At 38.1% G+C, this 23331-nt stretch overlaps 2 protein-coding genes across 4 annotated transcripts in view; one reads left to right on the plus strand and one right to left on the minus strand.

The window, feature by feature from the left end:
- The first annotated feature begins 4045 nt into the window (after positions 1-4045).
- Positions 4046-5029, plus strand: LEAP2 (liver enriched antimicrobial peptide 2). The gene is made up of 3 exons (XM_011362297.2): positions 4046-4131; positions 4328-4467; positions 4761-5029. The coding sequence occupies exons 1-3, from the start codon at positions 4075-4077 to the stop codon at positions 4795-4797; spliced, it is 234 nt and encodes a 77-aa protein (XP_011360599.1). The 5' UTR covers positions 4046-4074; the 3' UTR covers positions 4798-5029.
- A 647-nt stretch (positions 5030-5676) lies between these two features.
- The window catches only part of AFF4 (AF4/FMR2 family member 4), a 72656-nt gene continuing 55001 nt past the window's right edge, over positions 5677-23331 (minus strand). The window contains exons 14-21 of one of the 3 annotated variants that reach the window (XM_011362300.2): positions 18898-18992; positions 18215-18278; positions 17964-18100; positions 17053-17124; positions 15846-15939; positions 15238-15281; positions 13306-13529; positions 5677-11448 (exon numbers count right to left, since the gene is read on the minus strand). In XM_011362300.2, the coding sequence (XP_011360602.1) occupies positions 11321-11448; positions 13306-13529; positions 15238-15281; positions 15846-15939; positions 17053-17124; positions 17964-18100; positions 18215-18278; positions 18898-18992 (858 nt within the window). In that variant the 3' untranslated portion in view covers positions 5677-11320. The remainder of the gene's footprint in view (positions 11449-13305; positions 13530-15237; positions 15282-15845; positions 15940-17052; positions 17125-17963; positions 18101-18214; positions 18279-18897; positions 18993-23331) is intronic. The other 2 variants (XM_011362298.2, XM_011362299.2) reach the window with 2 other exon arrangements.

Raw genomic sequence — 23331 nt, forward strand, 5'->3', positions numbered from 1 at the left:
TATTTGCTGTTTTATGCTTCTGCTTCCCTGCTCTGTTTCTAGAAACTCTGTCTCAGAACAGATACTTCTTGCTGATTGAGAGCAACAACTTTCACAGTGTAGCTGTTTCTGACCCAGGCTATATCCTTATTCTAATGATTATTCTTGACTTTCATGAACCCAAATTAAAATACTTCAAAACAACAAAAAAATCAGATTAATTGCATTGATTGTGAGGCAGGATAAGGGGAAGTGGCTGAGTGACAGACTGGGCTTATACCCTTTTAACTGTTGCTTCCTCCCTATGTGATGCAGTCAAGAAACCTGCATGTGACCTTTGAACTTGTTACCCATGAAATAGATGTATTAATACAAAGCCATAGGGTTGCAGTGACAGTGAAATGATATGTAAGAGTGGCAGGTACTGCAGGCTTAAACGACAGCTATATGATGAAAACTCACCTCACTAAACGTCCAATTTTCTTGCTTGGCTCTCGGTCACAATTCTCAGGGCTTGCTGCCTGATTTGTACCATATTTGGGTCATGGACTTTGAGAATCTGATGAGAGCTCTGGACCCGAAGAAGGTGTAAACGCACCCATCCAGTTTGCATGGGTTCACGTGCCAGGGGAGGACCACGCCATTCATTAATCTCTCACTTCCTCTAATTTGAATTCCAACCTTCGTAGAGGAGATGGTGACCCTCTCCCACCTTCTTGGCTTCATTTTTCTCAGATTTTGACTCCTTTAGAGATAACAGCTCGAAAGCAAACCTACCCTTTCTTAGCACTGAGCATGTTGCTCTGAATCCTTTTTAGGCCAGGAGCGCCCTACTGAGTAGTTCTCGCTGTAAACCCCCATATGTGCGGTTTCTGCTTTTGGATAACATTCTTAAATGCTGCTTTAAGCCTGTCTCTCCAAAGAGCTTCCCTCTGTAAACCTGGGGGCATGGAGCACTGTGTTAGCAGGGTGTTGATGTGGGAGGGGGTGTGTAGAACATGGTGAGTTATCATCGCTCCTGTACATGAGAGGGGATCCGGGATCATTTTAGCGACTATTCTATCTAGAAATCTGTAAGGAGAAGGAAAACGGGTAAAGTCTTCTAAAGAAGTAAGGACTACTGTGAGCCTCAGTGCCTGTAACCCACCCACCTGGAGTCTTCACCCTGGGTGTGGCTCCCGCTGCCAGGACACCACCATTTGTTCCTTCCGCCCTTCTCCCAGCAGCACTGCTGCCCCAACAAGGACCTTCATTTCTGGGCTGCAGCGTGTGGCAAAGGGAACTCTCCAGTCTGCCAACACAGCCTTGGAGATGCAGGCCTGCCCAGTGCCGGCCCAGAAGTCTGAGCCAGGTCCAACCAGCAAAATGAGTGAATACGCTTTGACCCTTTGTTGAAATTTTACCTGGAAAAGTTTTTCCATTTCAGTAAAGTCTTTCATTTTTTATGAGGCACCTCTTTCTCAGGGGCAGCAGTGTCCAATTACTGCTTAGCCCTACTGATCTCTCCACCTGGAATGTTTCGAACATCTGCTGGTATACTACACCCCCTTTCTCCCCTTTCATCCCAGGCACTTACCTCAGAAGCAGAAAATCTCTGAGCTGTGTTCAGAGTTACCAAGCTATAAGCTATCAAATGTGCTTCAGCCTCATTTTCTTCTTGTAAACCAGCAAACATCAGCGCCTCAGAGGCCTCAGGGACCTATCTCAATGACAGAACGAGACCAAAGCCCAAACTGGGTAGGGCTGGTCTGTGGTCAGTTACCCTACCTACTCTCCCTCTCCCACCTCCCAGCCAAGCATTCTTTTCATAATGGCTGAAACTGTTAAAGGCTGCTTATGCCTTTCCCTGAAGGAAGGAACATGTAGTTGTTTATTCAGCAAAATACTTGATTGCAGAGAGCCCGTGACTTTAAAACATTTTTAATTTCAGGAATAGGCCTTTACAACTACTCAAGGGGTGTGCGATGGCTGTGGACAACTGCTGTCACTTCAGCTTAATGCTGCCTGGATGCCACTTAGCTTTTAAAAGTTTGATTTTTGCTCCATAATTTAAATAAAACAACTGTAGAGTTAGTTTAGACCTATGTTGAAATACTTTCCCCAGCTGTGGTTCCTACCACAGGCAGTCACTAATGGTATCTCGCTTTTGGGAGGAGAGGTGGCACATAAGATAGAGGCTTCAGTCACAAAAGCTTCTGCAATGCTGTCACACCATGATGAATGGTCCTTTTTGTCCTCAAAGCACAGGGGGCCTGGGACCCCAGACCTCTCCCTTGGCTGTCTTGGCTTTATAAGTTAACACAGAAGTTTGATTTGATTGTGCGTGGTGTACAGAAGACAGAAATGGAGGATTAGGAGAAAGTACCCATCTCTGGAATGAGCAGTTTCCAAATCCCATTTGGCACATCACTCCAGGCTGATGGCGGGTGTGTGTGTCTGTGTGTGGCTGGCACCGAGTCCACAGACCAAACTGGCTCTAGGACATCACGTTGTTCAGTCTTTCGCTTATCTAATTGGATTTGTATTCTTACCCAATGTTCACTAGGTCACCACGTAGCCTCTTCCTCATCCCACAAAAGTTCCAAGTGAAGCCCCTACCTGGGGCCATTCGGGATCCAAGCTGAGTGTAAAGAGGTGCAGCAGCTGACTACTCTCAGACTCACAGGATTGGTTAGGCGGGTTTAGCAGAGATCTGCTTCTCAATGTTCTTGAAGTGCTAGCAGTGGTGTCTTCTACCAGGCCTTGCTCCAAGGGCCTGAGAGGACTGGAACCAGGACAGATGGATCTGTGGTCACAATCCACCCAATCCCACCACACCACCCTTCTTCCTTGGCAAAAGAATTGGTGACTATTCTGTTCCACTGGCAGCTCTGCTGCCATCTCACCCACTCTTCCTTGGGGGAACTGGCTGGCTCTCACCAAATATCCAACCTCTGGAAGGGCCTTGGGAAGAGATTATTAGCAAAATTTTCACAGAAATGCCAGGCAGAGAAAGAATCTTTGTCTTGATGGCTAATCCAGGTCATAGGAAACCCGAAGGCCTATAAATCTCCTTACTCAGAATTCACACCTTTCCCAGTTTATTAAAATGCTCATCATTTAATGGGTACCCACAACTACTCATGATTTAGGGACATGCCCTTTCGTGGTGTAGAACTTCAAGTTCCCTTGGTTCCCAGGGTTTAGGGCCTTGGAGATGGCTCAGCCTTGGGTCTGCTTCCCTGAGGCTACTGGAAGGATATGCTCTTTAGGAACCCCCCAGTCAACTCTTGGGAGAAAAGCCCATAATTCAAGGCTTGCAATGTGATTTGTACAAGCTCTCTGTGATTTAGGAGCCCCTGCTACCTCCTCCTTCACATTTTAAAAAATAACAAATCAACCTATACTCGTTCATTCAATTTGCCCATGGTTCAAGTAAGTCCCACGTCAGTCCTGATCGCCCTTTTTCCTGGAAGAGAGTAGGTAGGCCAGAGATTGACTTCCTACAGCTAGGTCTCCATTCTTCTAGGGAGATAACCTAGAGCAGATAATTAGGGTGACAGTTCATCTATACAAATGGGGGATCTGGGGCACTGTAGGCCATGCAGGCCATGCTTGCTGAAGCATCCTCCCACAGCAGGGAGGTAAGGGCCTTATCCAAATGCCTGTAACACAAGAGATCAGTGCTTCTTTTCCAGACAAGGCTGGAAGGGGTCAACACTATTTCTGAAGACCTCATTATCAGAATTCTATTTTGATTAAAGTTATCTCACTGAGCTATTTTGGAATCCAAATGTGGCCAGATGCCTAGCCTCCCTCAATGGCTTCACGTGGCTTTCAAAGGGGAAAGGGAAATGCTGACTTTTGCTAATGGGTGAAAGGGTCCAAGCCAGTAACATAGTCAAAGTCCAGATGAGGGATCAGTAAATACAACGTGCCTGCAAGGGAGGCCTTGAGCACATTCCTCTGGTAGACATTAACTTATTAAATCGACCCTGATTGCAAAAATAAACTTTGCCCCATCTCATCTGGCAACCATAAAAGAGGTGGATTTCAGTCTATAAAAGGAAGTAGGAACTGCCCCTGGTTTCAGGCTCCAACATCCTCCGAGTCAAGATGTGGCACCTCAAACTCTTTGCTCTGCTTATGATCTACCTGTTGCTGTTGGGCCAGGTAAGGACATGTGTGCGGAAGTGTGGGGGCAGTGGTGGTGCTGGGATTGTGGGCAGAACCCGAGAACCTGGCTCAGTCCTGAGGAATGGCCCCTCTGCTCTCAGCCTACAGCATCTTGGGAACGATCATTCTTCCAAGGTGCTCTGCAGAGTGTCAACTCTTCCAAACCTGAGATGAACCTATCTTTGCCCTACAGGTAGATGGCTCCCCAATACCGGAACTGAGTTCAACAAAGAGAAGGCTTCGGAGAATGACCCCATTTTGGAGAGGGGTTTCCCTCAGGCCCATTGGAGCCTCTTGCCGGGACGATTCCGAGTGTGTCACCAGGCTATGCAGGTACTCCACAAAGCCGAGCTGAGCTAGAGGCCTGGGAAGCTGGGCAGAAGAGGGCTCAACACACACACAGATTTACAAATAAAATTGGGATGGGGACTGAGGCTGAAAGCTCCATGGAGGAGAATCCCTCAGGAGTTAATAGTCAAGAACAGCTCCACACGGGTACTGTGGAGGAGTAGTGCCATTCCTTTTTTCAGTCTTCCATAAGAATGGATAGATCAACCAGAGGAAGCAGCAGGTTGTCTCTGGGCACTGTTACCTTTGTCTTTAAAACCACCTTTCTTTCCCTTTAGAAAGAGACGCTGCTCCCTAAGTGTGGCCCAAGAGTGATGTACATACCAGGGAAAAGAAGACAGTACTCTCCTTCAATGCTCCGTTCTATGGAATATTGGTTAACTGCATTTTGGCTGGAGATACCTAAGTGAAGCAATCTTGTTTGTAATATTTAAAGACAAATGTATGCTTTAAATTGGTCTCCATTTCTTCTTAGAATGTTATTTACATAAACATAACTAAACTTGTCAATTTAGAGTTTATTTTTCTATGTATACTATTAAATTTCTTAAATTAACATTTTGGCAGTCTATAATTCAAGCCTTTGAGGGGAAGGATTCATTTTGTGCATTATAGAAAAAAATCAGCATTGCCTAATAATGATGTGTTATTTCTTAATGTGGAAAGTTAACAGTGAGTAGTAACAAAAGTAGTGATAGTTGAGATTTTTTTCAAGAAATAAAGAACATGACAGGCTAAATAAAGGCGTAAGTTTAGTAACAGCTTATGTGATCAGCCTTGGCAAGTTCATCAGCTATGTGATCCTAGCCCTTCCTGACTTCCTGTAAAGAATTCTTCAGTGGGTGTCAAAGAAGGGCAGGTGATGTTGGCACTCGCCACCCGCTGATGTGCCCAAGTCTGTCTATGACTGAACAGTAGGCAAGACTGGAAGAAAAATCTAGTTTAATAAAAACGATAGAAGCCCAAGCCGCCATGAATAGCAAAAACAATTTGTCTGAGATTTCTGGGGAGCAAGGTGAATTCTAATCTACGCTAAGGGACTCATTGCTAGCAAGTACAGAATTTCTGTCATCAGAAAATGAGACTTGGACTAGTGGGACCAGACTTTTAAAGAAGAATAGCACTGGACCCTAAGACATAAAACAGAAATTACATGAAAAGGGCATAGTAAGAGTTGAAGAATTGTAAAGAGCACAGTGTTTATAAACTTTAATACAGAAAATCTATTTGATATTTATTAAACTTAGTTTCTCCAGCTATGGTTTGGCATTATACAAAGCATCTTAATGACACAGTAAAGTTAAAAAGATCTTTACAAATTGAAATGTGATACCCTTGTCTCCAAATATTTTAATTGCCATAAATTTGTTTAAAAATACACATTAAACGCATGTTTGACACTCTAAACTTTCTATAATCTCAATACCACAAAATACATATAATATACTATACAGATGTGGAAAAATCTAGTTAGTATATAATACTTTGCTCACCATTAACAGCTTTATGATGTGAAATGCACATACTGACTTAGAAATCCTAGCTTTTGAGCCCCAAAGTACCTCTGAAATTTTAATGTATTGCAACAAAAATCACAGTATATAATTGAAATTTTGGTTGAAAATGTCAGATGCCTAAATATTTTGGATAAAAAAATGTAAAGCAAAGATCTGGATCGTGCACAAAACAAAGGCATCCACTCAGACACTAACAGTACCTTTCTACAGAATCAACAGACTTTTATCAGTGGCGTTAGCTCCCCTCAAAAACCCTCCCCAAATATCAAACCATTATTCACCAAATAATTTTAACTTCAAATAAGATAAAAAGATTTTAAATAAATATAATAAGCATTTCCAACCTCCATATACAAAATTTCTTAAAACCATTCAAAATGGAGGCTAGAGAGAAATTTTCATAACTGTGCTTCCCAACCTCACATCTGATCCTCAAAGGTGGTGCCTTTTCAAGCACTGCCAGTTGGACCAGCTCTGTTGGTGAGCCCCGCCCCACGCCCGCCCCAGTACTGTTGAATGCTCACGTCAATGACTTGCCAGGTGTGTGCATAAAATTGTAAAATGGGGACACTTCTTGAACAGCAACAACAAACTCAACAGTATGGATAACCATGGAATTGACTTGAAAGGCAGCATTTCCAAATGGATAGTTTCCAGAAAGGAACATAGCAGGTAGAAAGTTCCAATGGTGAAAAGCCAAAAAGAAACCCCATGTGGAAGCAGGAAGAGGTCAAAAGTGAGTATTACTAGAATTTCTGGGTGGGAGTTATTTTTCCCATGCTCATTAGAGAACTTTGTTTCTTTTTAGGAATGACAATTTATGCTTAGCTGGGCAATGGCGGCAAGTGTAGGTCAACGCTGACATTCCCCCAAAGTCGTCTTCGTTACATGATGATTTCTTAGGGTGCTATTTTAGGGTGTTTAAAGAGCTACAAGACTTGGTTCAAACCTAACTTTGATGCCTTATTCTGTGACCAGATTCCGACCAAAAGAAGAAACTTAGATATTCCTTCCATTCCCTCTTCTGGAGATAGTAAGTTCTTTTAAATTAACCATAGAGTTCAATAAAGTAGAATCAGCATCGGCTTTACCAACTATTAATTTCCTTCCTGTCACTTGCCAGTTTGGTTCTAGGGTATAAACTGAATTTCTCTTCAGTGAGTATGTGAACCAAATGCTCACAGAGATGACCAATTTGGTCTCTTGTCACTACATATTTCAAGTCATTCCATACTTTTCTATTTACCTTACTGAACAGCAAACAGCAAATGTGCAATATTATTTATTACTGGAAAAAAAGTCTGCCTCTCCAACACTTGAAATACTCGATACTTGAAATTGAAATGAAATCTGTGTTCCACGTGTTCCGATAGGGAATATGAGTTATAGGAGTCTATATGGATTTGAAATGTTTTCCCAATTTTCTTAGGTTTTGTTTTTAAAAATATCATCACAATCTGCCTAAAACAGTCATTCCCAGTAGATGTTCCTGGGACCCAGAGGCAAACTCCTATAATTCAAAACGCATAACGAGTCCATTTTGCTCAACTAGCAACTGGGAAATTAAAATCCCACCCTGTAAGAGCCCTATTATACTACCAAAGAGCTCAAATATATTTTAAGAGTTAATTTACTACAAATAATAGTAATTAAGCTTTAAAGATCTAAAAGGAATACACATTGCACCCTTGAACATTAATATTCAAGGTGTCAACAAGAAAGTGTCTTAGATCAATTTAATAAATAATGTGGAAATAGTTGCACTAAGCTAAAACTACACACACACATTTTGACAAACTAATTTCATGTTTTCATACATACATACATACATATATATAAAGTGTGTATGTGTACATAATTTTAAAATCCAAAGTTGCATATGCTCACACCTAGAAGAGTGCACAGGATGCCTCTCCTCTACAGCTAGGCATCACAGACTGGAGTGACCCCTGGCTGCCCCGAAACTCCAGGGTGCTGCCAGCCCCCAGAGCCAGGACTTTCATTTACAACAGGTGCCTTTGTAGGTGGCTTGCTTCACAATGCAAGCTCATTCAATAAAGGTAATTTCCCAAAGTTTCTGTCATCACAAAATGATGCTGTCTGATCTAGCTGATTAAACCTTTCTTCAATGAAAAGAAACAATTAAAAACAACAGCAACAGCAACAGCAACAGTGAATCTAATAAAGCCACAAGTGTGTCATTCAAAGTGCAGCCCAGATGCCTATGGATCCATCAGTGCAAGAGCTCCCCAGATCACAGGCATGTGTGGGCATGTGTACACATTACCCTAGATTGCTTTTGCACTGGAGAGCTAAATTAGTGATGGTCAACCTTCTCCACTCTTCAGCAACTATAGCTGTAAATTTATCTGTAGTACTCATTCTTATAAAGTCAGTTCTCAGCTACCTGCCCAGAAAAAGGTGGCAATGAGGCAAGAAACGGGCTGAATGCGCCCACCCCAGCCAGACTGGGCCTGGGCTGGACTGTGGAAGCTTGAATCACCTGCAGGCAAATGCTCCCCACAGCTCAGGCCAGGCTGGGCAAGACTACCATGTAACAACTTCATCCACTGCAACCTCTTCGCTGGTTGCCTGTAAAGAGTTCAATGGTGTAGGCTGCTGCCTCCTGGCATACAACCGTGATTTTAAAGAGTAGTCAACAGAATAAGTTTTTAAATAGTTGCTATTTCTATAATTAACTATATATTAAGTACAAGTCTCAGACTGAGTTAAATTTTTAGCCACTTGTTAAATTCAGTATTAAATGGTTAGAGAACACTGAAGACACCTAGTGAGGAAGGAGAAATGGTCACTTGGAAAGGAGTCCAAAGTGTGTGCTGGAGTGGATGAAGACACAGAACTTCTGAGGAGATGGCCTCAGGGGAGAGGAAGTGGTGTTTCCACAGACTATTACACTGAAAATTATTTAGGATAGGATTTTGATCCATTGCCTATTACCACCTGGTGGGAACATCCCTCCACAGTGAAAAGCTTGAAAAATTCGTTCTCCAAGAATTGACACAGTTTTACAGAGAGAATATCTTAGAGCAGCACCATAAAACATACAGGAAACTCTGCTTTAACAAAATATCAGCGTGACCCAGAAGCACTCCTCCTAGCACACACTGGAACTCAGATGTGCCTGGAGGCTGCTGTGGCTTAGAGTTTAAAAGCTCAAAGGATCCATTTTCCACTTCTAAGACATCATTATAAGTGAAGGAATCTGTCAGAGAAGTCAGAGAGGGCCAGGACATATGTCTACAGGGTAAACAGTAGCCAGTTCCTTACTGAAAAACCACCACGATCACTGAGAATTGTCCCCTTAAGGAAAACTGTTTCTAAAACACACGAAGATTAAATCCGAAAGATATGAGAGGCAATTTCTCCAAGGGAAAAAGGTTAAATTCGACATAATCTACAGATTTCAATCTCCAAAGATATGCAAAAACAACATGAAGTACAAAGCAGTTAAGAAGCTCTATAAACATGAAGCCACAGGACAACAAAGTTTTCTAGCTTCAGAAGTAAATGTGAGAGAGACTCAACACAGAGGATTCACTGCACCACTGGGCTTGGAGATTTTCTAGTCCTTGTTTCCCAACTTCAAGCTTTAGCAATCATCTATAAATAGCAGGACGGTCCTTTTTTCTAATTGGATGGATTCACTTTTGGAATGGGGAGAAAGACAAACTATTTTTTGAAGCAGCATTACCCAATAGACTAGACTAAGTCATGTACCAAAGCGTTAGCTTTTCTGAATGAATCTTTATGTGACCCTAAAGGAAGATTTAAAAGGAAAGAGAATTTAACATTATTACTGCAAAAGACCAACCGTATGGGCGATCTGGTCCTAATGTAAAACTTCACTTGTAAACAGTCCATAGAGTCTTCACTTAAAGGTAAGATTTAAGGCACACCAGACGTGATAGGGGCACTAAAAACAAAAGATAGAGGGAATATGTCTCACCTTTGACTCTTACGTGTACCTTACAGGGAGGGAAAGGTGCTTTGATAGACAACTCTTACAGAGCTGGCTTCTTAAGCTCTACCCCTACGCCCCACCTCCCATTCCCAAGAGGGCTCACAATGAACCAAGTTAGGTATTTTTCTAGTGTGAATTTTCTGATCCCATCAGAAATATACATCATTGATGAGGGCCTTCATAATACAAAGGAAGTAATTACAAAACAGTTTTAGAAGGAGAAATCCATCATGTCCACACCAGGCATTAGAACTCTAAGTCGTACAGCAAAAGCACACACACCAAAGCTGCAGCCCATTCCTATATCGCTGTATGTTCCTATCAGAGCATCATAATCTAGCGTGGAAAAAATTTTTTTAAATCAAAAGACTGAAGAAAGATTTTACCCTTCAAACATCATCCATGAAAGAGATAACAGGCAACAACCTTCAGGAGTTGGATCATTCTTTGTTCAACAGTTAACTTACTGTTTCAATTAAGTGTCAAAATAATAAGCAACAAAAAAGAACACATGGTTTTAATAAAATCCATTAAGTTTAAGATTGTCCTTTAATGAAACCCTTCACGACACGTTTCTCCTAGAAAATCTGCCTGCCCTCTTTTGTAATGCATTAAATGCAAGTTATAGTCACCTTGTGATTGTTATAGTGTTAACACACATTCACAGTTCTTGAAATAATGCATACCAAATCAGACATATTTCATTTTATATCCATGTAGAATGCTATCTTCTCATATTTAAGTGATTTTTCATATGTAGAATATCCTTATTACTAAGTATAAACTCTGCATTAATAAAATTGTAGTTAAGATTTGAAATATTATCAGGTAGTAGGTGTAGAAAGAACATGTCCATATTTTAGATGAACCAACTCTTACTCTTAGAAGAGCTACCACAAAAAAGACGTTAGGTAACAAAGCTCCCAAAAAAATAAATAAAAACGCCTATATTAAATTTACACTAAATATTTAACGGGTTAAATTTATAGACAGAAATAATTAAGTTTTAAACTAGCCCCAATCTGAGAACTTAAAAAAATTAAAATAAATAGAATTTCAACCGATTAGTTATGACTTTCAACTGGAATTTCAATTATGACAGATGACTGAAACCATCTTATTGATGTGCTACAGATTTAAATAATTTTTCATATTGGGAATACTGAAGGGATCAACTGACATGATGACTTTGGGTCATAAAAACAGTTAACACATGAACCGGGGAGGAGAAAACCATTCCTCATTCTTAGTGTCGACTAGGTGGCGAGTTATGGCAGTTTCCTTCGTGATGTAACACAGTGTTGTGGAGAAAATCAGAGGCAACGAGAATGTGTTCAGTTCAAGATACCAACTTGGCATCCTGGCGAAGCCAGTGCAGTCCCTGCCGGGTGTAGCGAACTAGGTCTGTCATGATGCTTGCGTTAAAGATGAGAGGGCCCATTACTTTATCCAGTTCAGCAAAGAATTCTAGAAAACCAAAAAGACTCATTAAATAACATACGCTCTTTCTGAATCATTGCTTTAAAATTTTTAGTCTAGACTGTAAAATAGTATTCATATGAAGTCAAGAAATACTCCCTCTTACACTAACTGTCCATGTCTTAGAACAAACCATCCCATAGTCTCTCAAGTTATATTTTTTTCCTGAGTCACAAAACATTTTTAAAAAACTGTATGGTCAGGAGTTAAAATGCTATACATATAAGCAGAATTCTGCTAATGGAAATTACAAATTGTTAATATAAATGTTATTAAAATGGAGACCTAGTGCCACAATGTTCTATTACTCAATATATTCTCTGTGTACTGCTCTTCTTTAAGAAGCAAGTGGTACCCAAAAGGATGATGATTTTTGCATGTTTCCCCATAAAAGCCCCTTTGAGGTCAGACAGGTATGACAATCTGTATCCTACCTTTTTGCTGTCACATTATGCAACACTGATAAAAAATAAATCCTATGTTTTAGACAGTAGTTTAAAAATGTAAGGGATGGAAATGAAAGGATTCTTCCTATGTGAATATGTGAGGCCAGGTGCAGAGGGGAGGACGGGACAAGAGTATGCTAATGTTTGATCCCAATGCAATTTGGGGTGAAGAGAGAGCGCTGGATGTATGACTCAGACAGCAGAGAGTTGATACAGGTACACAGAAAAGAGGATCATTCTCATAATAAAGATCTCAGCCTACTTATATAAGAACAGAAATAATCAAAAAGTTGAGGAGAAAAGGGTCTTCTCTATTTCCTAATGGGATAATAAATGCAGGTAATGATGATCAATGGATGCTAAAAGTGTAAGTTAAAGTTTAGTAGGGATCTTACATCAAACAGTCAGACTGACACCACCTAAACGAATGAATGGTCAGGTCTTAATATCACTAAAAAAGCGATAACCACCACATGCATCACACTATGATGCAACAGTCAATATGGAGCATCACCCGCGATGCTCTAATCTAAATAATAAACTGTTCTAATCTAAATAATAAACTCGAATCTAATCAAGCCTCAAGATATAACTGTCAGTATGAAGGAAGGAAAAGGGACAGAATAACAAGCTAAACGATATCATAGAAAGTCATCAGTCAAATCCTGAATATGACACATTTTCATTCTATGGTCCAGTTTCTCCTTGACATTGATGGTATGGCCACCAAAAAAAAAAAAAAAAAAGTGGAGGAGTGGGGAGATACTTAAGAGACTGATCGATGACTGAATCCTGTCTAAAACAAATCCAATTGTTAAAAAAAAAAGGGCATGTTTGGGGTAACAGGGAAATGTGATAGTAAACTAGCCCATAAGATGACATAAAGGAGTTATTGTTAATTTTGGTGCCTGTGATAAAGGGATGGTAGTCATGCTTTAGAAAATTCCAAATCACCTAAAGATGCACACCAAAGTATTCAGGTGCAACATCATGATATCTGGTATTTGCTTTAAAATGGTCCAGGGGAAAAGAATAGGTGAGGTAGGGAACCCCAACATCCTATGCCTACAACCACTTTTACCGTTATCCTAGAATAGAACATATATTTTACTTTATAGTATGAGCTGCATTTAATGTGCCAGAACAAAGGCATATTTGTCGTAGACCAAAAACTATTTTTAGTTTAGTTTGTTTCACCAGTATAGTGAAAAGTAGTAGCTCTTGACCAAATGCAGTACATTCAATATGACTGTTAAGCAATGGAGATTAGCAAACTGATTATCATTAACTCTAGGTTAGGTAGTAAACTAAAAATGTACTCCAGACATTTACTTAACTAGATCATAAAAGTTCCTTTTAAAAATTCCATCCCTCAAAGTTTCTCCAGAGACCTTCTTACCTTTTTGTTCTTTGGAAAGCTGCTCAGCTTGGTCCCAAATTTCTGTGGCATAGAGGAAGTTGGATGTAACTTGAACATAGCTGGCTGCCATCTGGTGGATCCTGTGTGGAATGGTCACTGAAGAACCACTCGCTGAAGCACCACTACTGGCCCCAGAGGAATAATTTCCTGAGTTGCCTGGTGACAGCTTTGGAGAAACAGGGGAAGGCATCCCGACAGCTTTGCTACACACAGAAAACAGAAAGCTCATCCATGTGGATATGGTGGACGTGATGAAACCAATGTACTACACACGGGCTCTTCCTACTTAAAGGTTTTAAAATTTAAAGATTCTTTTAAACTAGAAGGGTTCCCAGAGGAGTACAATTCTAAATAAGTACTTAGGCTTGCTAAAGATCATTGTGAATTATCATTTTATTTAGACTCTTTGTTTTGCCTTTTAATTTTAATTTTTAAATTAGAGTTGACATTCAATATTATTTTACATTAGTTTCAGGTGTACATAATGACATTTATATAATTTACAAAGTGATCTCCCCCAAGTAGCCTAGTATCCACCTGGCACTATAGTTATTATACTAATACTGACTATATTCCCTGTGCTTTACATCCCTGTGACTATTTTTTAACTGCCAATTTGTACTTCTTAATCCTTTCCCCTTTTTCTCCCAGCCTCCCCAAACCCCTCCTCATCTTGTAATCACCAGTTCTGTGTATCTATGAATCCATTTCTGTTTTGTTTGTTCATTTATTTTGTTCTTTAGATTCCACATATAAGTGAAATCATATGGTTATTTGTCTTTCTGTGTCCTACTTATTTTACTTTGCATAATACCGTCTTGGTCACCCATGTTGTTGCAAATGCTAAGATTTCTTTTCTTTTCTTTTTTTTATTATGGCTGAGTTAACAGTCCATTGTATATATGTACTCCTGGTTTTAACGAATGGCAACAGAACAAGAGATGAAAAAGAACTGAGTAAGTCATACACCTGTTAGTAGTTGAACGAATAAGTTATATTAACTCACTCCCAGCTCAACACACTTTCTATCTATTTGGACATATATTTAGGAACCTTTCAAATTGTTTTGTGGAAAGTTAGGTGGAATTAACAATTTAACACATAAAAATTATGGTAGTAGATGGGAACATCTTAGTTTAAATTGCATAATTTCTGGTACTTCCCTAGTTTAACCAAGAGCTGACAAAAATACAACTTTCTTAATCAACTGTAATCATCTCAAGCTTCTGTCGATTAAATATTTCTTAGAAAACACATTTTGAAAACTGGCAGGGTTCATTCATTTCAGTAGTACTAAAAGTTGTGAAAATACCCAAGACCATTAAAAAAGGGAAAATCATATAAAAATTAGAGGAAAAAAACCTATTTGTTAAGAATATTTTTATCTGCACTTTTAGCACTATAAATTTGGTTAAGAAAATATGTAGGGGCAATGACAAAGTGTCAATTAACAAATATAATAACTGAACAGTAAACTTACCAACAAAAAAGGTTTCATGGTATTTTTCCTTCTTTTGGGGAAAGGGTGGGATGAAAGTAATGTGGGGAGAAAGGAGAAATGACAATCATGCCATTATTATTAAATTCCGGCCGTGTCAAGATTTGAGTAAACTCACTGTGATAAAAGCTCAAGTAGCTACAGAAATCAAACTATGAGAAGAGTTAAGGTGCTGTAAAAACTCAGATTTCTAGAGGTGAAACGTCCCCTCTCTAATCTTGCCATGAAGTTCATTACTCTATTTCAATTTATAAGAAAGAAAAAATGTGACTTAAAAACACTTTATTAGAGATGGTTTTATTTAAAAAGTTGTCATTTCCCCATTTTTTTAGAAATTGGACCCTATCCATTCCACTCTTACATAAAAAATAAACTTATCAGAAATAATATTTTATAGAATAAAATTGACCTACCTTCCCAAGCCAGGTGATGGTGCTTGAGAATTATTATAAGAATTCTGTGGAGAAAATGTACGTAATAAAAATTAAAAGGTAAGAACTGGAGTGTTCTGGAAGACTTGAGAGAGAGACAAAGAATAACACTCAGATCAAGAGTAGGAGAGAGGGCACTGAGGTGAGTCATACCACCAACAAAAGCTGTAGAAAAGAGAATGTATGTGACATAAGGAACAAGAGAGACACCCGCAGGGCCTTTAAGGTCCAGGTAAGCAGCCAGGACTTGACCCAGCAAGCAATGGTAAACACTGAAGGGTTCCCAGTGATAATCAGGGCAAGGTTTTAGGAAGATTTATGTGTTGCTGTCATGAAAAAAAAGAGAAAGATGGTAGTGAAAACAAAAGACCACTTTAAAAGTATAAATTAGGTTTCATGATAAAAATAGCCTACATCTACTAAAATGTTATTAAGAGTTACTGAATCCATGGCTACACAGGTTCTACAATCAAATAGTAGCTTCCTCCTTGCCACGGCAGGTAAAGCATGAAGGCACTTTTGGGGTGGTGATAGGAGACTTCACAAATTTTGTTTCCTGGAAAATGGGCCCTCCTCCTTGGTACACTTACCTTCAAGTGCTCGGTCAGTGTCTTTGAGTACTTCAGAGCATTTTCCTTCTTCAGTTTGAATAGCCTCAGGTACAGCAAAGACTGGCATCGCAGGCTAGTCAATGGAAAGGGCAGTTCATTTACAGGACAGCACGCTCTGGCCTTATTTGCACAGACAACCTTTGCATTGTGCAAGAGGATAGGACTGGCTCATGTGAACACACCAAGGCATAAAGTGAACAATATGAACTCTTAGGCAAAACCAAAAGCTGTGTTCTCATTATGGTACACACCCTAGGGAGGGGGAAGGAAGAGGAAGAGACCTAGGACTACTAGCCTCCGATTTGTTGACATTCAAAAATTAAAACCGCACCCACAGGACCCAACACTGTTAACATGCATTTAAAAAAAAAAAATCATGGAGGGCAGAATTGCTAGATTGAATTATAAAAATATCTAAAATAAAACAACAAAAATTAAGAAACTCAATTATGAATATTACCACTGATTAAACACATATAAAACTTAACACAGCTTACAAAGGCCAGGCACAATCACCACCGCCTATCTCTCCAATCACTTTCACTTCTCACTGGTCTTTTAGTTCCTCCATAGTTTCCGATTTCTTTCCTCTCTCTTGCCCTTGTACATGTTTCCTCTACCTAAAGACTAGGTCTCTTACACTCTACTCTCACTGTTACATATACTTTTCTTTCAGAGGACTTAATTTATATACTTGTGTGATTATTTGATAAATTTATCTCCTCTCACTAGACACCAGACTTTGTAACAAAGAGGACTGTGTCAGTTTTATCCACAGCTTCCCGCCCCGGTAAATACCTGTAACAATGAACTGATACCTCTCCCTGGCATACAAGCAACAGTCTTTATTCTGAGCAAGCTAAATGTCTGCTCCCCAAGGAAAGGTGTATATGTGAATGGAGAGAGAGGGTACCAAAGGAAGAGCCTGGAAAAATAAAAATGGAGAATTCTAATATCAGTCCCCTCTACCCAGGCCTTTGTCTAGAGGGCCATGGATCAGAGACTGACAACTATTAAAATCTTTCAGTAGAGATTTTGAGTTATTTTCTACTTTACCAATTAAAAATAGATTTATGACTGGGTTATGGAATGTTGATTCAAGGATCATTTCCAGAAGAGCAAAGACAGCACAATTTATTATGGAACTCCCTGTTATCTGGCAGAGGCTGGAACATACAACACTTACCAAAGTACTGTGAGTCTTTTATCTGCAGCTGTAGCATCTGGTGCTAAGTAATTCTTTAGCTTCATAGTGTATCTGCAAGTTAAAATAACAAATGAATGACACAAAATATTTCACCTTGATCTTATGACTTCCCTTAAAATATTAAAATAAAATCTACATAAAGGCAAAACACCCACTGAAACATCTAGTTGTCCTTATCCAAGGACAATAAAAGATTAAGCATCCTCTTTAGCTTTTCTGTATACAGTTGTGCTGGTTAACAACAGGTGTTGTTAGGCGATTTCGTTGTCATGTAAACACCGCAGGGTACACTCACACAAACCTAGATGGCATGGCCCACCAGACACCTAAGCTAGATGATATAGCTTATTGCTCATAGGCTGCAAACCTGTACTGCATGCTACTGTACAAAACAACATGAGATTAAATCAGGCACAAGAGAAAAATGATGCAATCAAGAGGCAAACACAAGATGTATGAGGCTGCTGCCAGCGTTAACAGAGCATATTGTTTTAAAACACTTTTTTTTATAAGTAGAAAGAGCATACTCTAAAGAACAGTAAAAAGCGTAGTAAATATGTAAACCAGTAACAGTTGTTTTATCATGATCAAGTTTTATGTACTGTACATAATTGTATGTACTATACTTTTATATGATGGGCAGCACAGGTCTGTTTACACCAGCATCACCACAAACACCGCAATGCACTACGACATTACCATGGACCAGACCATATTAGGACATAGGGATTTTTCAGCTCCATTATAATCTTATGGGCGCACTGCTGTATACGTGGTCTGTCACTGACCGAAACGTCATTATAGCGTGCATAACTGTATAGTTTTCAGCCTCTTCCTAGATAGACCATAGAAACAATATTGTCAATGATATGGCAAGTTTTCCCACTTACTTGATGAGTTCCACCGTCTCTGAATACATAAGGAATGGGGATTTGGATTCCTGAGCATTTTTCTCTAACGCATTCCCACATTCAATGAAAGATACCACGGCATCAAGATAGTACACAGCTTTCTCAAACCTGTCAGACTAAAGAAAGGAAAGAAAGGGTAATGAGAGCTACATGCACCATGGGAACAAACAACAAATGAAGATTTAGTTAATTTGATTAAATACATAAATGTGAGGAGAATGTTTACATACCAATGCATCTGCATTGTGCTTTAGCTTTTTTGCTTCTTGTAAATAATGGTCTGCTGAATAATTTCTGCAATGTAAATTGCTATTGTAAATAAAGTGGTAAATATTTTCATGAGGTAATATTAGTTCATTTTAGACTCCAGCATCCTTCAGTTTTCATGCCCTCAAGTAAAGAAAACGAGCTATTACTAAACATTTGATTCAGTTTTTTCTGATGTTTATATTGGGTTAAGAGAATAAATCATTTTGGTCAACTCATGGCAAATTCTCTACTTAGAAAAATCGAAATCAAGCTCCCTAGCATTAAATACTAACTTATGTAAGCTGTTCGAAAGATTTACAGTAAATAAAATATAAGTAGGAAAAAGAATCTTTTACCAAAATGAAGGAAAAAATCTAACACAGCTCTTACAAATTTAATAAAGCCCCTATTTTAAACAGTGACACCAGCAGCATTAAGGTTCTCCTGGAAAGCACTTCTTTCATATACCCTATGAGAGTCATGGAGTTAAGTTAAAGAAGCAATACTTGGGACCAGTGGATGCCTTTCAAATTAAATTCTGAATATTCTGTAGGTCCCAGCACAAATATGAAACCTTCTAGTCATGGACAGAAATTAAAATGAGTTTTTTATATGCTGACTGGAATGATTTCTTGAATGCATAAAAAAAAAAATCTTATCTCACCTGTCATCAAAGGCAAGCTTTGTTCTTCGAGGCTTAGAAGAATCAGGAGTTGGTGTAGATGGAGGACAGTTTGAGGAGCTATTTGAAGCCTTTTCCTGACCCAAAAAAATACATAACTATGTTGAAAATGGTGAGGAGATTAAAATTAAACTAAAAATATTTCCTGAGCCACTGGTAAAAATAAATTCCACTGCCTTCAGTAATTTGCTATAAAATTTTTGAATTTCAGAATGTAAACAACCTTTTAACAGAGTGAAGCCATTTTGTATAACCAAAAATATTCATTCTACTATTAGGGGGTCTACTATGTGCCAGGCACTTACCTAGGCACTTGTTAAAAACATAAGACACCAAACTTAATATAAAAATACCAGTACTACTTCAAACAAAATTTATTGGTAATTACTGGTCAATGAAAACAGTAATAATATCATCTAACATTTACTTTATGCTTACTTACCAAGCACTAAGTTACTAAGTGCTTAGCACAGTCATTAATCCTTCAACAACCCTATGAAATATATGCTGCTATTAGGAGAGAATAAAAAGTAGTCTCAAGGAAATTAAGTAATCTGCCCAAGTTTGAACAGCTTTTAAGTATCACTGCTGGAATTTACCTTTTAGGTCCAGATCTGTCATATTTCAAAAGCCTAGCCATTTTCTTTAACATTATTCTGCCTTCTACCAACATAGCCCTTTATGCCAGGGCTATGATCCTGTCTTCCCAACTGTTTCCCCATTCAGCCCTAACTTTTACTAAAATGAATATACATTTTTCCATAACAAAACATCTTAAGTAGAATTTATCCTACAAGTGTAGGAATGTTTCAACATTAGAAAACCCAGTAACATATCATTTAACTACTTATGCTTAAAACTGATTTAAAAAGAAAATAATGTAACCATTTTTTTCTTTTCTTGTATAAGAGCTTTTCAGTTCCACCCATTACAGCTTACTTCAGGGAATGAAAATAAGTCTTGAGATATGACAAAATACTTAAGCTCTTTATGGTAAAGTTTGCGTGTTTAGGAAATAGCTTCCTGAATATGATGTTGCAATGTAATGTTACTAAAACAGCTTTTAGATATATAGTGCCTAGATTCAGATTTACTGAAGACTGAAGTTTCTGAAAGATAAAAAAATGTTCCAGCTATTTCAATACACTTTTCTTATATAAAAATTATGTGTGTGATATGTAAAATCACTAATGTGTGGTGATGGATGGTAATTAGACTTATTGTACTGATTATTTTACAAAATACATATATGTCGAATCATTATGTTGTGCACCTGAAACTAATACAATCTATCAAATATATCTCAATTTAAAAAATGGCAGAACTACAAAAATAAACAAATCCTGTATATCTGTGGAAATAATGGGAGAGTGAAACACATTTCTCTCAATGAACAGGCCAAAATCACAAAATATCAGTCAACATAGAGAAGATCTAAAAACATGATTAACCTAATTGTATTATATAGATCCCTGTCTCCAATATATATAGAACATACATTCTTTTCAAGCAAATATAGATTATAAAAATCTACCACATACTGTACCCTCTTATAAAGCAAATCTCAAAAATTTTTAAAGGACTGCTACCATGCAGACCACTCTCCAGTCCCAATGTAATTAAGGTAGAAGCATTAACCAAAAGATAACTGGAAAATCTTCCTACATTTGGAAATTGAATAACATACTTTTAAATGACTAGTCAAAGATGAAATCACAGTGGAAATTAGAAAACATTTAAAATGGCATTATAAAAATATTATATACCAAATCTTGTGTAATGCAGCTAAAGCAGTATTTAGAGGAAAATTATATATAGACTAAATGCTTATATTAGAGAACGAAAAAACAAAATAAATTTAAAAATTAATGAAATATCCATCTTTAAAAGCTAGTAAACACAACAGCGAAACAAAAAGAATGAAGGAAATTATAAAGATTAAGAGTATAAATGAAATAGAAAATAAAAATAGAAAATCAACAAAAACAAAGGTTTTTTGAAAAGAAAATTGATAGGCTTCTGATGAGACTGATCAAGAAAAAATGATGGCACACAGAGCTAATATTAAGAACAAAAGAGGAACATACAGAGATGTCACAGATATTAAAAGTATAAGACACTACAAATTTATGCCATTTTCAAAAATTTGACAATATGAGCAAATAACTAGAAAAGGAAAAAAAATTTATGTAATTTGGGTTTCCGTATTAGCTAATTTTTCTTCAGCTGATGAGAGAAACAGCATATTTTCCAACTATAGATTTTTCTTTAATAAAAATTGCCAAGACTAACAGTTAACAATTTTAACAATCGTTAAGTGCCAAAAGATCTTGAAATCAAAGTGGTCAGGGCTTCTATTTTATATTTTGTCAATAATAACAGAGTACTGAATAACTACATTTGATCTAACAAATATTTCCTGATTAGCCAGTAAGTTAAACACTGGATGAAAAACAGAAAGTAAGTTAAGATACAAATTCTTGCTTTCAAGAAGCTGACAAACCAATAAGGAAGAAACAAAGGCAGTGAGTCTTACCTATGAGATAACAGAAGCAAAATGAGTAATCATTCTGCTCAGTAATCAAAAAGATATTAGGTTTCAAGAAATAAGCATACAGGCCTCAAAATTCTACAGTTAAAGGTTATGGGAAATGGAGAAAGAGCCAGGAGGCAGGTAGCAGAGAACTGGGACAGTGAAAGCCAATAGGACACTCTTGTCCCTTAGGGACACCAGGACTCACTCTAAACTACTACAGAAGGGTGCCCAGTTGGAGAAAAAACTTTCTGCATATCTCAATTTGAGATGCTGTTTACAATTAAAATAACCTCAATTTGAAAGATTTCATTACCACATTTAATAAGCACAACCAACTGCCTTTAACAGTCTAGTTTTTCAACTCTCTAACCTTTGCTTACTTAAGTTACAAATAATAATCCAGTGAGTTACAAATAATAATCCAGTGATTCTTTAAAATCTAGGTATTTTCTTAATTTTGTCAAGGAGTTTGCTCCTGATTAAAACAGTTTAGAAAGCAATGCAAATAACCTTGTAAACAAATTGAGGGTGAGAGTACAGCCCTGAAAAAGCTTCTTTGATCCAATTCCCCATCCACAAACATTAAAACAGTATAAGAATATTCCCATACATTATGATCATGCTATAGGAATAATTCTAGAGTAAGCTCAGCTAAAGAATTTTCTTCATGAATCAAAGCCAAATGGTTGCTTTGTCACTTTACATAATATAACTTGCTTGCAAAATCCAATTCTAAAAAATCTGAAGCCAATTTCAAACCATAGACAAGCAACTGGGGTTATTTATAACTAGATCATTATCAACTATTTTTCCATAACCAACTTATCTGATTATGGGTTTCTATCTTAATTACTATACACTTGGCCACCTGACTTGCTGCTTTCATGGTCTCAGATCACTGCATAAGTTTATTATCAAGATCATGACATTTTGTGAGTAAAATACACAGGCCTATAAATTTAATGAGATGTTTATAAAACTTTCAAAGCACAGTGTCACCTTGGATAAGTCACATGGCAACGAGATCGATTTTCAAAAGACTCAGGCTCAAATGTCTTACCTTGACCTCCTTAGAGCTACTGGAAGTCTTCCCTTCAGTTTTCTTCTGCTTGGAAGTGGAGGAACTGTTTTTACTGCTGCCACTATTCTCCTTGTTGCTGTTACTACTTGACTTTAAGGAAGAAGACTGACTAATAGTCCTCTTCCGAGAGCCATGCTCCGTTTTTGGGTCTTTTGCCGGAGCAGGCCCAGCAGGAGAAGGCAGTAGATCCTTTTCCTTTGCTGCACTCTGCTTAGATGACCTGCCAAACCAAGCAAATGCCCTCATTTCTCCACACAGTCATATAGGGGTGACGGGTTTTTCTCATTTCTCTTTGCCTGCTTTCAAGACAAATTTGTTTTTTCCCTATCTGATTACTAGGACACATGATTTCTGCAAAACAAAACTGTAAATTTCATGAGAGCAGGAGTCTTGTTTCTCTCCCCTCCCCACCATGGTTGTATATCCAGTGCCTAAACCTTGGCTTGCCACACAAGTATTCAATAAATACTGGTTGAATAAATGAACAAGGTGAATGGTAAATGAAGATGTTAATGCTCATAAATTAGCAATTAGCGTCTTGCAAGTTACAGATAAGTTTGTCATCTAGCCAGATAGTAGTAAAGCCTTACTTTAATTCTTATCCTATTTTCACCCCTACTCCACTAAAAAAGCAGAGGAAGAAGTGCCTGAATCGTCAATGCTTTCTATCCCTAGTAACTATAGCAAAAGCTCCCACTATTTGGTATATGAATGTGTATACATTTATTTGACATATACCTGCTAAAAGGAGCATTCTAAGCACCTTAGAAAGTACCCAATAAGAAATAACGCGGTAATA

Source organism: Pteropus vampyrus, unplaced genomic scaffold, assembly GCF_000151845.1.
Source record: "Pteropus vampyrus isolate Shadow unplaced genomic scaffold, Pvam_2.0 Scaffold74, whole genome shotgun sequence".
NCBI classification, from domain to species: domain Eukaryota; kingdom Metazoa; phylum Chordata; class Mammalia; order Chiroptera; family Pteropodidae; genus Pteropus; species Pteropus vampyrus.

What these genes read in the sequence shown, in the direction of transcription:
- LEAP2 (XM_011362297.2), top strand. Translation starts at nt 4,075, where the DNA reads ATGTGGCACCTCAAACTCTTTGCTCTGCTTATGATCTACCTGTTGCTG. An exon ending in ACCTGTTGCTGTTGGGCCAG is followed by an intron (nt 4,132 to 4,327) that starts GTAAGGACATGT and finishes TTTGCCCTACAG; the next exon opens with GTAGATGGCTCCCCAATACC. An exon ending in TGTGTCACCAGGCTATGCAG is followed by an intron (nt 4,468 to 4,760) that starts GTACTCCACAAA and finishes CTTTCCCTTTAG; the next exon opens with AAAGAGACGCTGCTCCCTAA.